The sequence below is a fragment of the Tachysurus vachellii genome, chromosome 24 (assembly GCF_030014155.1).
Source record: "Tachysurus vachellii isolate PV-2020 chromosome 24, HZAU_Pvac_v1, whole genome shotgun sequence".
Lineage (NCBI taxonomy): Eukaryota > Metazoa > Chordata > Actinopteri > Siluriformes > Bagridae > Tachysurus > Tachysurus vachellii.
The window spans coordinates 11,297,668-11,313,814 of record NC_083483.1 but is presented as its reverse complement, the minus strand read 5'-3'; the positions used below and the strand labels follow the sequence as shown (position 1 = coordinate 11,313,814).

The 16,147-nt window shown below is 39.8% G+C and overlaps 3 protein-coding genes across 5 annotated transcripts in view; 2 read left to right on the top strand and 1 right to left on the bottom strand.

The window, feature by feature from the left end:
• Window positions 1–2,804, top strand: part of dis3 (DIS3 exosome endoribonuclease and 3'-5' exoribonuclease) — a 12,545-nt gene extending 9,741 nt beyond the window's left edge. The window contains exons 18-21 of the mRNA XM_060860766.1: window positions 108–276; window positions 375–533; window positions 1,099–1,224; window positions 2,404–2,804. Of these exons, the coding sequence (XP_060716749.1) occupies window positions 108–276; window positions 375–533; window positions 1,099–1,224; window positions 2,404–2,472 (523 nt within the window). The 3' untranslated portion in view covers window positions 2,473–2,804. The remainder of the gene's footprint in view (window positions 1–107; window positions 277–374; window positions 534–1,098; window positions 1,225–2,403) is intronic.
• Window positions 2,805–4,590: 1,786 nt separating this feature from the next.
• Window positions 4,591–11,946, bottom strand: bora (bora aurora kinase A activator). 3 transcript variants are annotated; one of them, XM_060860853.1, is made up of 12 exons: window positions 11,739–11,946; window positions 11,469–11,646; window positions 9,470–9,576; window positions 9,320–9,365; window positions 8,970–9,051; window positions 8,783–8,842; window positions 8,625–8,681; window positions 7,784–8,004; window positions 7,022–7,175; window positions 6,263–6,762; window positions 5,351–5,455; window positions 4,591–4,927 (listed from the first exon to the last, which is right to left on the bottom strand). In XM_060860853.1, exons 2-12 carry the CDS (start codon window positions 11,619–11,621, stop codon window positions 4,907–4,909), a joined length of 1,506 nt encoding a protein of 501 aa, XP_060716836.1. In that variant the 5' UTR covers window positions 11,622–11,646; window positions 11,739–11,946; the 3' UTR covers window positions 4,591–4,906. The 3 variants fall into 3 exon arrangements, with proteins under 3 accessions (XP_060716836.1, XP_060716835.1, XP_060716834.1); XM_060860852.1 differs by having other exon boundaries at window positions 5,315–5,455; window positions 11,469–11,628; window positions 11,739–11,942; XM_060860851.1 differs by having other exon boundaries at window positions 5,315–5,455; window positions 11,739–11,936.
• mzt1 (mitotic spindle organizing protein 1) lies at window positions 11,942–15,203 on the top strand. Its single transcript, XM_060860854.1, has 3 exons — window positions 11,942–12,230; window positions 13,824–13,969; window positions 14,689–15,203. The coding sequence occupies exons 1-3, from the start codon at window positions 12,179–12,181 to the stop codon at window positions 14,716–14,718; spliced, it is 228 nt and encodes a 75-aa protein (XP_060716837.1). The 5' UTR covers window positions 11,942–12,178; the 3' UTR covers window positions 14,719–15,203.
• The last annotated feature ends 944 nt before the right edge of the window (window positions 15,204–16,147 follow it).

Below are 16,147 nucleotides of genomic sequence, written 5' to 3'. Positions count from 1 at the left end.
AACAATTTAGCTTAAGTAAATGTATTTGTAATATGGTGCTAATTTAAAAAAAAAAAGAAAAAAGGTCCAAGAGTTTTGTGTTTTTTGTTTTGTTGTTGTTTATGTAGATACTCTGACATCATAGTGCATCGGCTGCTGGCTGTGTCCATCCATGCTGACGGCACCTACCCCCAACTCATGGACAAACACAAGCAGTCTGCTCTGTGCAACAACCTCAACTACAGACACAAGATGGCGCAGTACGCACAGAGAGCCTCGGTGGCCTTCCACACGCAGGTCCGGCACAGCAACACGTTCTCAGTTCGTATCCTGGACGCTTCCTCTTTTCACTGTTCGATCCATAAATCACACACTACATCATTTTTACCCGACAGCTGTTCTTCAAGAGCAAAGGCATCCTGAACGAAGAAGGTTTCATTCTATTTGTGAGGAAGAATGCCATCATCATCCTCATCCCGAAGTTCGGCCTAGAGGGCACGGTGTTCTTCGAGAACAAGGACAAACCGGGACCACGGCTCAGCTTCGACTCTGAGGTTCTCGCTAAGCTTTGTAACTAGTACACAACATTGAAGGTCCTGATGAAGACTGATGAGTGAGAATTAGGATGAGGATGAGAAGTCCCCAGTCGCTACAGTCTGAATACAAATTTTTAAAGAATAATTCAGGCTAAACAAATCCAATCATCCAGTGTATCTGCTTTAGTTTAGCCCTGGAGGCTTACGTTGCTAATAATTATAGATATATTAAAACTATTTCTAGCAAACTAAGTGCACTTGAGGAGACCAGTTTCTCATTTTCATTCCTTTCTCAGCTTTTATAAACTCACCATTAAACTTTCCCATGTTAACGTTCTGTATTACCCAACAATGTTGAATTTGTATTTTAATAATAATCCATGCGTAATCACTTCCTGCCACTTATTTGTATAAGTGCCTTGGCTACAGATTCGGCTAAATACCAAAATCTGTGATGGTTTCTATCATTCAGCTCATTTCTGAATGTCTGATTTCCTGGATGAGCTTCATCACTGAAATCATTCACACGTCCAAACATCCCTGGCTTCACACATAATACATTTATTTTGTTATTCCTTTTCAGGGCCCCTCCCTGACCGTGGAGGATCAGCACACCTTCCACATATTCGACAAGGTCAAAGTGACCATCAGACTGGACGCCTCAAACCTCCAGCACCAGAAGATCAGGATGGCTCTGTTAGAGCCGGTGGTGAGTCGAGTCATCGTGTCGTCCTGTCAGATACTTTACAACCCGAAGGATTGTGATGAATCGCTGTCTCGGGTGATTCAGGACTGATTCACATCCTGGAACACCTTGAACTCTACAGCCTGGTCATGCAGTCATAAAAAAAAATAATAATAATTAATAATAACTAATTAATAATCTGGAGGGGGGCACGGTGGCTTAGTGGTTAGCACGTTCGCCTCACACCTCCAGGGTCGGGGTTCGATTCCCGCCTCCGCCTTGTGTGTGTGGAGTTTGCATGTTCTTCCCGTGCCTCGGGGGTTTCCTCCGGGTACTCCGGTTTCCTCCCCCGGTCCAAAGACATGCATGGTAGGTTGATTGGCATCTCTGGAAAATTGTCCGTAGTGTGTGATTGCATGAGTGAATGAGAGTGTGTGTGTGTGCCCTGTGATGGGTTGGCACTCCGTCCAGGGTGTATCCTGTCTTGATGCCCGATGACGCTTGAGATAGGCACAGGCTCCCCGTGACCCGAGGTAGTTCGGATAAGTGGCAGAAAATGAGTGAGTGAGTAATAATCTGGATTTGTTAGTCTAGAATAATTAATATATTAAGAGAAAAGGGCTAAAATAGGACACAATCACAATCTTTATTTTATTATAGCAATTTCCACACAGTGCCATTAAACATATTTATTACAAAACATACCTAGTTCATTCACCAGCCCCCTGACATTAAGACAGAAGTGTAGCTCATCTTATACCTCGTAAAAGCGACGTCACTCGTGTTCGTGACTCTTTGCTTAAATCTTGAATAAATAAAGTGTTAAGTTTATTCGACATGTGAATATCATGTTGAGGACTCGAGGCTCAGGTACTCGATGCCAAATATATACATAAGAAGATCAGAGCAGAAAAGAAGAAAATATATATATAGAACGGAGAATTCGGCAGCACTGCGTTGTATTACCGATTTCCTCCATGTCTTACTTGATACTTGTTTGAAGGTTATTAGAACCTTTGCACATTTAGTGATTAAAAACAGGCAGGATGATTTTAGTTTTAAAAAAGGATTCGAAAATATTCAGTATTTCAATGCATGGAAAATGTTCTTGTAAATAAATTAAGACAACATTCAGCAGTCCCTGTGATATAAATAGGTTATTTAGACACATGTCTGTATATTAAAAATCTCCTTCTCTTTCAGATCCCAGGTGTCAGCGTGCAGTTACCTGAACCAGAACCCGAAGCAAAGAAACCCAAACTGGATCTCTGAGACCTCAGAGTTTTTTTTTTTAAGAGATTGAGAAAACATTTTAAATCTCTGTAAATATTCTTTTGCTTACTTTTGTCTAGGAGCCAGACTACAGCGATGTAGAGCTCTGTATGAACTGTAGGTCAGGTTCAGCGAGTGTGTGACTCGATTTCTGGGTGTTACATTATTATGTTTCTCATGAATGTCACAAGGTCACAAGGTCTGGTTCAGGAACAAATTAAAGTGACCGCAGAACAACTGTTAAGGGTTTTTTAAACAACTCTTCCTGTGTTTTATAGTCAAGTTGGATCGGTCTCAAATTTAAAGGGATTAAAATAATTAACATAAGAAAACATTTTAGTGTGTGTTTTTATTTGTATGACTGAAAAAAAATTCACTTAATACAAAAAAAATTAATTTTTCATCTGATTTTTACAGGCTTTATATATTTTTTACAAAAAGATTTTATACCTGATTTTTACACTTTTTTTAATTTATTGTTTATTCTGATGTACATAAACATACCGATAGACAAATAACAAAATGTACACTAACACAGAGGATCAAGAGACGGTTGTTAATGTGGCACCAGAGAGGTGTCTGTATCTGCCAAAAATCATTTGACTTTTGATGTATATCCTAAGTGACTTTCTCAAGTGTCGGGGTTCGATTCCCGCCTCCGCCTTGTGTGTGTGGAGTTTGCATGTTCTCCCCGTGCCTCGGGGGTTTCCTCCCCCGGTCCAAAGACATGCATGGTAGGTTGATTGGCATCTCTGGAAAATTGTCCGTAGTGTGTGAGTGAATGAGAGTGTGTGTGTGTGCCCTGCGATGGGTTGGCACTCCGTCCAGGGTGTATCCTGCCTTGATGCCCGATGACGCCTGAGATAGGCACAGGCTCCCCGTGACCCGAGGTAGTTCGGATAAGCGGTAGAAAATGAGTGAGTGAGTGAGTTTCTCAAGTGGAAGTAATAGACATTTGAGACAACCACATTTTAAAAGAAGGTACCTGAGAAGACCCCAGTAACAGTATTTTTACACCCTTTTTACATACAATTTGTTTTAATCCCACTCCCCCCTCTCCATAAGGATTTCTGAGCAATCCTGCTGTGTTGTTTGTAGCTCCTCACAACTGAAGATCCTAAAAAACTGAGATCCGTTTCCCAAATTCTAATCAAAATTCTACGCATGTCAACCACATTAAGCCTGATCTAGATAAAGTCTGCTGAAGATGACTAAATAAAGAAAAACCTTTTGCCCCAAAGACAAAGGAATTTTTAAATTTTCAAAGGGGATGTAAAACAGTATTTCTAGACGCAGGAACACATGGCTGGCTTCTTCTTCTTCTTCCGTTTTTGGCTTTTCCAGATAGGGGTCACCACAGCGAATCATGTTTCCACCTGACTCTATCCTCGCACCAGTTACCTTCATGTCCTCTTTTAACACCTCCATAAGTCTCCTCTTTGGCCTTCCTCTTGACCTCTTACCTGGCAGCTCCATCTCCAACGTCCTTCTACCAATAGAACCATCTCCCTCCTCTCTACATGTCCAAACCATCTCAATCTAACCTTTCTGACCTTGTCCCCAAAACAGCCAACCTGAGCTGTTCATTGTTTCTAATCCCATCCTTCCTCATCACTCCTAAAGTTAGCCTCAACATCCTCATCTCTGTCTCACGTCTTTTCCTCGCTGCTGGTCTCTAACCCATACAGGGGTGCAGAGCTGCTCTCACTACTGTCTTCTACACCTCCTTGCTGACACTTGCTGTCACACACACACACAACACTCCAAAACATATATACTCACCTCACCTCTTTTTCACACACCGTGTGTGAACACATGGCTGTAAAAAAAAAACAACAAATAATAAAATCACTGGCTTTTTGCTCTTTATTGAGTTCCTTTGGCTCGTCACCTTTTATATGATGCAGGTTCATATACAGAAGGCAAGAAATCATTTACTCAAATTTCATATCAAATCCTTTATTGAAATTTAGCAGAAACACAGGTTTAATCAACATCATCTACGCCGATTATTACTTGTATATGCTTTAGTGGTTCTGATTACAAATTCATAAATATCTAAGAGCATACAATATACAAAAATTGCAAAAAACTAAAAAAAAAAAAAAAAGAGTCCATATCAATTAAAAAAATAAACTGATTAATGCCAGCACATGTATGTATTCATGAATTCAGACACTTAAATAAAGGTTAGTGTATATATCCATCGGTCACAATTTAAGTCACGTTTTCTCGGTTCCTGACAGAACATCCATGAGGTAAATTTAACGTTCATTAACATCCTTTGTGTCTTGATGCTGAAGATAAAAGGCATCTGTGCAAGAAATTTACTGTATAACAGCATGGTATTGAGTATAAAAGCACCACGCAAACGGTTCTTCTGAGCTTTCAGAGGAGGTGAAAGACGTGGAGTCCCTGATCGGTCCCATCGTGTTCAGTGGGATGACAAAAACAGCTGGAAAACACCACAGCTGCGATTAAACTGTGATAAGACTTTAAAAACATGTAAGAACTAGAACTAAACCTATTGTAACAGAAATACTTGGAATTATCTGATCGGCCAATCATGTGGCAGCAGAACAATACATAAAATCAAGGAGATACGGGTCAAGAGCTTCGGATAACATTTCAGGATTTGCCTTGTTGGTCATGCCACAGGTTAACACACTGAGATCCTCATCGTGAAGCTCTTGCCGTATATCGACAAGTTCATGCACTGTAACAAACCGATTGGCCGAGGAGATAATTGCGTGAACGCACGTGTACCTAATAAAGTGAACGGTGTGTGTATAATAAAGGTATTATTTGTGAAACAGTAATCTCCGCTCGGTGAGTGTGTTACCTTCGACTTAGTGCGTTTAGAATGAACGAGTCCCACCTCGGCCGTGTGTGTGTCCTGCAGCTCCTTGCTCTGGCTGTCTGTAAAGACGCCGTCCATTAGGCTGGTGGTGCACGTGGAGTACGTGTTATAACCGCTGTCCACCTGAACACACAACACGAGGGACGGATCACGCTCGGGCCAGAGGGGCGCAAAACCACACATCACACAGCACAGCCAATAAAGGAACGATCGGATTCAAAATTTCAGTGCACACGATTGGTGTCTGTCTTTTTTTTGTGCACGAGAGCTATGAATTGAATGGATGAATAATGGACGTCATATTCAGTTGCGGTAATAATTTTAAAAATATGTGGTAATAATGTATTCATTTAAATAGATTATTCCCATTATTATATTACATTAGATTGTGTCACCTAACAAAGATTTAAGGCAAAGTCAAATATGACTTATTATTCTTCAGCTACATTAGAGCTCCAGTACAAAACTGACGTTAAACACCGAACTTGGCCAATTGCGTTAAGTAAAACATTGTGTATGTTAATTTTATCCCCGAATTATTCCTATCCTAATGGATAACAATACATGGATTGGCACCCTTTCTACCGCTACATATAATTAAATGAATGAATTAGAACAATTAGAATTGAACAAGTGTAGAATAAAATGATCTTTCATGTCACTACTGAGGCTCGGTGTTCAGGATTAAAGTGGGCTGAACGATATGTGTTAGTGACACGTGGTAGTAATATAGTTATACTTTAAAAATAATAATAAATGGTGGTCACCACTCGGGCTTGATGATGGACTCCTCCATCATGTGTTGAAGCAATGGCTGCATGTTAAGACAGACATTTTGAATCCATTCATTTTGGTATTAAAGGAATTCTCCAGAAAGTTTTAACCGTATCGCATTTACGAGTCTCGTTAGTTTAGGGCACGCATACGGACCTGCATGCTAGCATCGTACGGTGCCATGCTCCCCTCAGCCAGCAGTGACACGAACATACGGGTGCTCTCCGTATTGGACGTGCTCCTTGTCCTCGAGCTGCTGAGTCGACAGAACTCCTCTCCACTTGCTACCTCTTCTACCTCCTCCTCTTCTTCTGGAAATGGGCGAGGAGAAGGCTGTCCCAGCTCGTCCTCGGTTGGTTTGCTCTGCTCCATTCTCTCCACTTCGGGGAGGGATTCCTGGCTCACGCCGTGCCCAGCCCGGACCCCGGGGGAGCAGGAGTCCAGTTCCATAACAGGTAAAGGCTCGCTGAGGAAGATGTCCTCCTTGTCCTGTAGGATGAAGGAGGATCTGCTGTTGTGAGGGTGGAGAGGCGATGAGCTGCGAATGGGAGAACAGCCCTCCACATACGGGCTCTCACCACACCGGTTTACTGCCAGGTTCTGACTACAGGAAGGAAGACCGTCTGGAGACAGGAAGGACAATCGCTTCCTCTCACCTAGCAGAAAAAGAGCACAATATTCAATTAATACATACAATGTTATGTTACATCACACACACACACACACACACCTCCCAAAATATTATCTGGAAATAATTTACAGATCAGTTTTATGATTGTTTACCAGTTAAAAGCCTACATAAATCTCCATGTGTCAGAAATGAACATTTCACTGATGGAACCTGACAAAAGTTTGCTAGATCTGAATTTTAAAGCCGTTTGACACCTGAATCGGGAACAGGATGTATTTTTGTACCTGACTGAGGAGTAACTGACTGCTGCAGGACGATAGGGGACACAGTGGGGGACTGAAACCGAGGAGATGACAGTTCTGGAAACATAGGGCTGGTCACGCTGCCGAGACTGTAAGCACGCCCTCGTTCCTGTATAGGACTGGAGGAGAACTGACCCTGTGACAGAGAGAACACAAACACAATACACCGATTACGGCTACAGTACGAGAGATTACACACATTACTGTCAAGGGGACATGAAAATGAGTTAGAGTCAGCTTAGGCGTGCATTTTATTATGCAATATCAAATCTACTAGTTTTCAAGTAGGCAAGAATATAAGTATGCGTAAAGCATATAAGTATAAGTAATATAAAATGAGACAGTGTTCAAGGATTCTAGTAGACAAAAAAATGTCAAGTATGCTAGTGTACACATTTATGGTAGTGTTCAAGTATATTAGTTCCCTAGTATGCAAGTGTTTGAGGCTAGTCGTATACAAGAGTTTACCTACACTAGCATGCAAATATGCTAGAGTTCATGGATGCTAGTGTGCAAATAGTTTGAGTTTGCAAGAGTTCCGTTGCACTGATATGCAAGTACGCAATACAAGAGTTCACTTGCGGTAGTGCCCCAGTATATTAGAATTCTAGTATGCAAGAATATATGTATGCTAGTGTTTGTTTGCTAATTTCAATTCTGTAAGAGTTCAAGTACGCTAGTAGGTAGATGTGTAAGGTGCATGAGATTCTACAGTGGTTGTGTGTACTTATGTCCAGCACTCACAGATGAAGGAGTTGTGGCTGTGATCCCACACTTCATGGGTGACACGATGACTGAAGACATCATCTCTCTGCTCCCACCGTGTCCCTCTCTCTCTGGGCTGGGAGGGCTGGACGAATCCGAGCCGCTTGCATGGCCGTCCAGGAAAAGCTTCCGCCTCAGTGAAGAGGAGCTGAGGCTCTCCTGCACCTGCTCCGAGACGTCGTCCGTCCTGCAGTAATCACCTGAGAGGGTTTAACACACACACACACAGCCAAGTATAAGGATGTGTCCCCAACCTTGCATATACACACTAACAAGCAGAGATACGTCATTCCAGTGACATCAGCTAAACCGTTTACTTAGTTCTCTAACGCATCCAATTCTGCAGGTCCAGTTTAACAGCTTCAGAAAAGTGTCATCTCTGTGACTCTGATTATAGAGATGTTGGTGTCAGACGGGCGGGTTTGAGTTTTTCAATAACTCGGATCTCCTGGGGTTGTTATAGATGGAGAAGCTACAACAAGGATCATGAGCACAGACACCGAGATGCTTTTCTGCTCATGGTTGTAAAGAGTGATTGGGTTACTATCTGGTATGATGTCAACAATAACAGAATTTTCTGCTATATCTACAAGTTGTTTTGTTGCATTGTGCTGCTATTACATGATTGGATAACTGTACAGGTGTTAATAACAAAGGCCATGGCAGGTTTACATAGTATCGATTGTGTCTGAAGCTAAAAACAAAGCGTGTCACACCTACAAAAAGAAACAAGAGAGCTACCAGTGAGCGACATCCGTAAAACACTGCAAAATTGACAGAGAGTAATTTTCAGTTCTGGGGAAAGTGAGGAACTTTTTACCTAATACTTTTTCAATGTTGAAGTCCACGGGTAAAGACAGAACTGTCTGACAGGTCGCTGTAATTCACAGAGGAAAAAGAAGAGCTTATTCAAAAGGCACATAAAACATTAAACCTTAATATTTAATAACAATATAGCTTGAAACGTGAAACACAAACCATGGATTTTCTTTGCTGGTGAATTTTCCTCTGTTATAAGCGGTGAAGACAAACCTGCAACTAAACGGACAAAAGTTACGTCACGTATCACCGACACGTGTGTCGTACGCTGCGGAAAACAGCTTCTAATGGAAAATGTAAAGGTTCTTAGGACATAAACCATTATCGATCACGTGACCTGACTTACTTTTCTCGTGGCTCAGCAGCGCTGACTGTTTAGTCGCCGGCGGTCCCCATGGCGACGGAACTATAGCATCTTTAGTAAAAAACTAAAAGACAAACGCATTACTGCGTCGTTCATCTCCAACAATTTTTTTTTTTTTTTTTTACCAACGCACAAAATGTTAGAATTCAATTTTTACAAATCAACATTACAGAGCAATGAGACGCGTATTTTTAAAATGCTCATTCAGAAAGTCTCATCGAGCTGCGACACATATAACTTCAATCTTATTTAAACACCCTGAATCGGTTCACATAGCGAAGTGATACATGTGAAACGTTAGTGTGATATACGAGTAATGAAACGTTACTTACTTGTTCGATCGCATTCTGACGCTTTTGCTCGATTTCGGCGTCCGCCCTTAGTGGAAGAAAAAAAAAGAAAAAACGAGCACAATAAAGGTGTTATGAGCAGTGAAAGTAACACTCGTTATAGCTCTCACTTCTGCGTGCAGCTTGTGTCACCTGTTCTGGCTCATAAATAAAGCCTGGCGGTGAATATCCTCAGGGTCTATGTGCACCGGGAGGAGGTTTGCCATTTCGTCGATGGACCATTTGAACTTTGCTGGTGTCTGAAAATCATAAATTCTTATCAATTTCCTTCAAGCTGTGTGAGAATACATTAATATTGTATAATGCAGAATACATCAGAAAACACTGGGTTGGTTGTTTTTGTTTTTTTTTGAAAAGCAGCAACTTTTTATTTTTTAATGTAAATTAGTCGAGGTAAAATCTACATTTAAATGAAATCATTTATGCAAATTAAAATCAAGAGAAAATCCACGTCGCCATGGAAACAAAATACACCACTTTACTTCCCAGTATACAATAGATAGCCGTCATGGTCAGATGGTCCGGGATTATAATTCTCAAGGCAGATTTGTCCTGAAAATATGTTGTTGTGTGTATTTACTGTCCACATTATATACATTGTCCTGTCGCAAAACAGAGACAGACACACAGTGGGTTCTGAAAGTATTTAAACTCTTTATGCGGTACTTAAGTGAAGCAACTTTGGCAGCAATTAGGCCTCGAGTCTGTTTGGGTATATTGCAACAAGCTTTGCACACCTGGACTGGGGGATTTTCTGCCATTCATCTTTGCTAATCCTCTCAAGATCGTTCTGATGGGGTGGGGACCGTTGAATGCTTATGTACATACATATGATATTTCAGTTTATTTCTTTTTAATAAATGTAAAGACATTATTACTTTGTCATTATGGGGTACTGAATGTAGGGGGAAAAATTATTTGAGCAATTGTATTATCTGGCTGCAACATATAATTGAAAAAGGTAACTCAGAGCACGCACGCACACACACACACACACCCCTCAAAGAACATGCCACTCTGTGTATTTTTGTCCCAAGTGTACATTACCGTGTTATTTTTATTTCCCAGTATATATCCAGAAAATATATTGTCCTGAATCTGAATTTTCCTGAAAATTTGTACAAGTGCATATTTATCACCTTGTCTATTTATTTACCAAAGTAAAATTGTCCTGTGTACTTTAGTCCTGAGTATATACTATCCTGTTTTGGACATTATTTCCATGTACATTATTTACTGTAGACTGTCACCCAAATGAGGATGGGTTCCCTTCTGAGCCTGGTTCCGCTCAAGGTTTCTTCCTCATATCCTCTCAGGGAGTTTTTCCTTGTCGCCGTCACCTCCGGCGAGATCGTTAGGGATAAGGAGATATATATAGTATTTTAAACTTTAAGTTAATGTTTGTTTTTATTCATTTTAAACTTTAATTGTATGTATTCATTTATATATTTCTTCTTCTTCTTCTTCTTAATAATAATAATAATAATATATATTTTTCTGTTTCCATACTTCTGTAAAGCTGCTTTGAGACAACAAGAATTGTTAAAGGACTATTGCTATACAAATAAATTTAATTAAATTGTTGTTCTCCTGAATATTTACTGCCCTTTGGAAGTAGAGTCCTGATTATCTGTTGCTCTGGATGTATACTATCCTGTGTATTCTGTATGTATAGTATTTACTGTAAATTATTGTATAACTCTGTGCTGGTTTATTGTGTGTTGCCCTCTTGGCCACGATGAAATACATTTTTTGTGGGCATTTGGTAATCTAGTGTTAAGGTGGTTAAGGTATCGGGCTACCGATCGAAAGGTTGTGAGTTCGAATCCCAGGTTCAGCTTGGTGGCCACTGTTTGGCCCCTGAGCAAGGACATTAAAATTGTTTAAAATGAGATAATGTAAGTGGATAAAGGTGTCTACTAAATGCTGTAAATGTTCACATGTACACAGAGAGATGGCAGTAAAACCCCAGTCCTTGGTAACGTGTGTCCATGGGGTTTAAAGCTGCTGCATAAAAAATGCACAAGATACATTATGAAGAGAGTTTAAGAAGACTGAAGCCTTTATGAGGATGAGTAGCTACAGAAATGATTTAGATGTGTACATATATATCTGTTTAAAGGTTACTCACCACTGAAGAGGCCCGAGAGCACCTGAACACAGAAGGACTGGGCACAAGAGACTCGTGTAGTCGGTGGTAATCTGTGGGACTCTCAAACGGGTTGAGGATGGCGGGTCTCCCAGGGGTTTCTGGGGTTATTTGGATCTCAGCTACATCTCCCATCCTTCCTCTGCGGTAATAATAGAGACTATAACGCAGGGAAAGGTCATGAAGCTAAGCTAAAGCTAACACAGAGCTGTTAGTCAGTGAACTCTAAATATACATGAATGTTAATCTTACCTCAGTGCTGGGTTTAACAAGCTAATCACCGTGTTACAGGACAAACTAAATCCCCATGGCTACTCACACAAACACCAACGAAAACTAGGCACCTTCAGTTTCCTCAGTGGTTCAAACATTTGATTTAATTTTCCCTCAACACTCACTAGCCAATCACAAGGCAGAACGCTAACACACCGGCCTATCAGCAAGACGCGTAGAAATATGACGTAGGACTCACTTCCGTTCAAACGTCTCTTAGCTATATCGTATGTATTTATTTTAACATCAATATATAAACCTCCTGTCAATAAATATATACATATACATATATATTTATCTACACGCGAACTCGTAAAGAGCAATTATTGACTGAATAAAAGCCACAGACGGAGAGATAGAAGGATTGTTGTTAGGCTAAGCTAAGCTAAGCTAGGCTAGGCTAAGCTAAGCTAGCGGACATGGCTAGTGCTGCGAATACAAACATGAACGCTGTCCGGGAAACGATGGACGGTGAGTGTGCGAATTCTCAATAAAGTCATTGTTAAGTTGCAGAAAATAAAGTGTATTATTTTGTATTATATCGTACTAACTGTTGTTGATGTGTATCCTATAAAGCAAGCTAGCTAGCTAGCTAGCTAGCTATTAGCTCTATATATCTATTTTATTCCATGCTCTAATAAACAAATAAATGACACCGTTTTTTAACAAATATCTTTTTTTAAGTGACCCTTTATCGTCATGTTATGCAAACAAATACAAAAAAAAATGGACTGCTAAAATATAATTATTCTTTTTTATGAATATTCATGACATGCAAATTGGACACGCCCCCAACCCTGGTATTTTTGTGTGTGTTTTTTATATTGATCACGTGATTTGGTAACTAAGGTGACCATGCATTAGTTTCACGTGTCTGGTGTGGCATGGCCCTGATCTGATCACCTTAGGAAGTGGTCTCTGTATGTTTTTCTCCATGTGCTTGTCTGTGACACGCTCACACACATTCACACCTGTATTTAAAGCAAAACAGATGTCATACCAGGTGTGAATGGGGGCTGTTCTCTGTGATTATACCACATCGCTGTTCTCAATTCTGATGGGTTTAGAAGGTGTTGATTAGGATTCTGTAGCTGCAGCTTTGACAGTATGTCCGGTCGTTATTCAAATCACAGGCTTATATTTATATTACATTATATTTTTATCTCATTCTATACAACTGAGCAATTGAGGGTTAAGGCCCTTGTTCAGAGTGGCAGCGGGATTTGAGCTTACAACCTCCCGATCAGTAGTCCAACACCTTAAACACTAGGCTACCACATCTCATTCCGATATGTTATTTTTTCTACAGTAACAGTTTACACAAACTTGTATGGTGGAAGCTGCAATTAGAAATAATCTAATTTCCATATCATACATTATACATTATCTAATTTACTTATTTAGATTATACATAATATAATTTCCGTTGTACATTATAATAGAGATTTTTTTGAAACATTTGATTTTTTTTTTTCAAACAAGGTTAGACAAGATACAGAATTTATTTGCATTAACTCCACAAGAGGGGAGAGGGAGGAAGAGGGTCTGGTAGGGGAAATAACTACTTATAACTGATATAAATAAGTGATAACAGAAACTTATTAGAAAATAAACATATCTATAAGAGGTTAAAAATTGTAACCATTGGCAAAATGGTGTGGTATCAGAGGATTAAACACTTCAGAACCTGCTGGGATTGGAAAAATAGTAAATTCTGGAGTGGTCACAGGAACATGCATCAAACACAAAGATTTTGATTATATTCCTATAAAAGCCCACTCCGTTGTGTTTATTCCTCATGTGGATTAGCACAAAAGTTCAGTGGAGGTTGTGTAATGCGCATCGTATCGGGTTCAAGGCACTGATTCTCATCAGTTTATAGACTGAGCTCATACATAGTTTTATATATATATATATATACATATACATTTACACACACACACACACACACACACACACACACACACACATATATCAGATAAATCATCATCAGGTTGTCATGCTGTTGTTCCTCAGTTTGTTGTTTTTTTCCTCTCAGATCTGTACCCTATGTGTGTTTTTCAGTTCTCTTGGAGATCTCGAGACTCCTTAACACTGGACTCGACATGGAGTCGTTGTCCATCTGCGTGCGGCTATGTGAGCAGGGCATCAACCCAGAAGCTCTCTCCTCTGTTATAAAAGAGCTACGCAAAGCCACAGACACACTCAAGGTAACTAAAATATATTTAGGTAACTAAATTTATACACACTTCAGTCAAACAAGTGATTAGAAATAAAAAAATTATAAACATTGTTATGGGTTTGAAAATTTACCCCAGAAGCTTTTCTAAAGTGACCTGAACACTGACTGCACACCCAGACCTCCTCACCCAACATCAGTACCTGATCTCACTAATGGTCTCCATAGCGACGCTCTAAAATCTTGACCTTCCCGGGATGTATGTTATTATAACAGCAAAGGAGGAATAATTTTGGTTTAATCAAATGATTTATTCTCATTTCAATGAGAGAAAACAATATACCATGTTGTCTGAAGCCAGTATGCAAGTGTTTCTGGATATTAGCTTGTGTTCTAGTCTGAGACTGAACCTTATACGACGTGTCTGCTGTGAATTCAGGGTTGGTGTCATTATGTTTACACACTTTGCTCAGTTTCAAAAACAACTTGCAGGTTCATGTAAATTGCACTGCATGTGCTAAATGAAGCAATTTGCATAACAGCAGCTGATATTTTTGCACTTTAGATAAAAAAAAAATCTCTGAACTGCAAGTTTCATTTTTCATTTTTGTTTTTTTTTTACTTCTACTACTACATGTAACGATTATAGTTTTAAATAAATAAATGATTCCCAGATTCATCAGTGTGGTTTAGTATCTAACCTTACAGACGAACACGGCTACATTAACTTTGTCTTTCTTTCTGTTCCAGGCCTCTGACAACAGCACAAGCCAAGGATGAGGAGAAATGGCACCAAGCTCGATGTCTTTTAATACAAAAATTAAGAAGAAATTTCATCAATTCACCAAGAGACTGTAATATTTAATACAGGATTTTTTCCCTGTTTTTTTTTTCTTACAGCCTTGTTTTTCTTTCTCTCTGTAAAATGACCCTTTTGTCTGTGCACAATGAACTTTGTGTGCTTTCATAAAGCCAGTATTTTAAGTCATCGCTTGATGAAATGGTCAACGATAGATTTTGTATTGGTTTACACAGTGGCTTTTTGTTTTGTTTTGTTTTTTTTGAGATGTCCTCAGATTTCAGCAGTTTGTGTTTTGTCCACTAGGTGGCGACATTATGCAGTCTGAGTCATCCTATATGATTATGTCCAGGTCTGTGGTTGGACCTTACTGTTCCAAAAAACGGGGTTGATGTACATGTTTAGTTTGTGTTTCTGTTATACGTTCTAGCATGAAATGTTTGCAATAAACGATTCACATACATCATTTCTTTTAGAATTTAGAAGCTTTTATTAAACGCACTTCCATTCTGTCAGAAAAGGTGACTGTACAATACATCCATTAAAGTACATTAACCCATAAAAAGTGCAACAGTTAGTTCCAGTGTTTTACCTTAACAGTGTTCCTTTACAAATAAAAGTACAAAATAACGTGTGTAGGGCAAAAAATGACTTCCATAAAAGACTTTAAATAGGTTTCATAAATATTAACATGAAAGAAATGGTATTAAATGAAAGAAAACATCATTCCTGTTCTTTTGGGCCACAGTTTCCTAAATACATTTTACTCTGTATTTCCCTGTTTTGCTGTAAACCGTACAATCTTGATCCACTAAAATCTAAATCCTGTTTTGTTTGTTTGTTTTTTTACACTTTTTCATGCAACAGGTTCTTTTTTTTCTAACATATCATGAACTCGTAAGTCGTCTCTGCTCGTCCATTTCTCTTAAAACAGTCCGGTTCAATGCTTGCTTTAGCAGAAGCTGCTAATAGATCAGCATGAGAGAAAACTTGTAGCCAGTGCCGGCTTCATTAGCGTCCAGCAGGGCTGGAGTTGTGCGAGGTGCTTGTGTCCTTGGCTCCTGCAGACAGAAGGTCCCCCATGGCGCTGGAGAACTCATTTAGCTGATGCGTCTTTAATCGCCTTGGCCGTATGGAGACATGGCCTCTCTATTCAGAGAGAGAGCTCTCCTGGAGTACGTCCTCTGATTAAATGTGATGATTTAATTACGGCGAGCGTAAGCCAAGCATTCGTCACTGTAGTGCTTTGTTTATGGAGTTAACGTATGGGACGGCTTTATGAACCAGCAGTGCGAGTGGCTTGTTAGTATGAAGTAGCTTCCTGGCATGAAGCACTTTGTCGTGCATTACAGGCATTGAATTTGAGTCTGTTTGCTAATCCGAAGAAAGCGTTTCATTTACGGCTTGTTT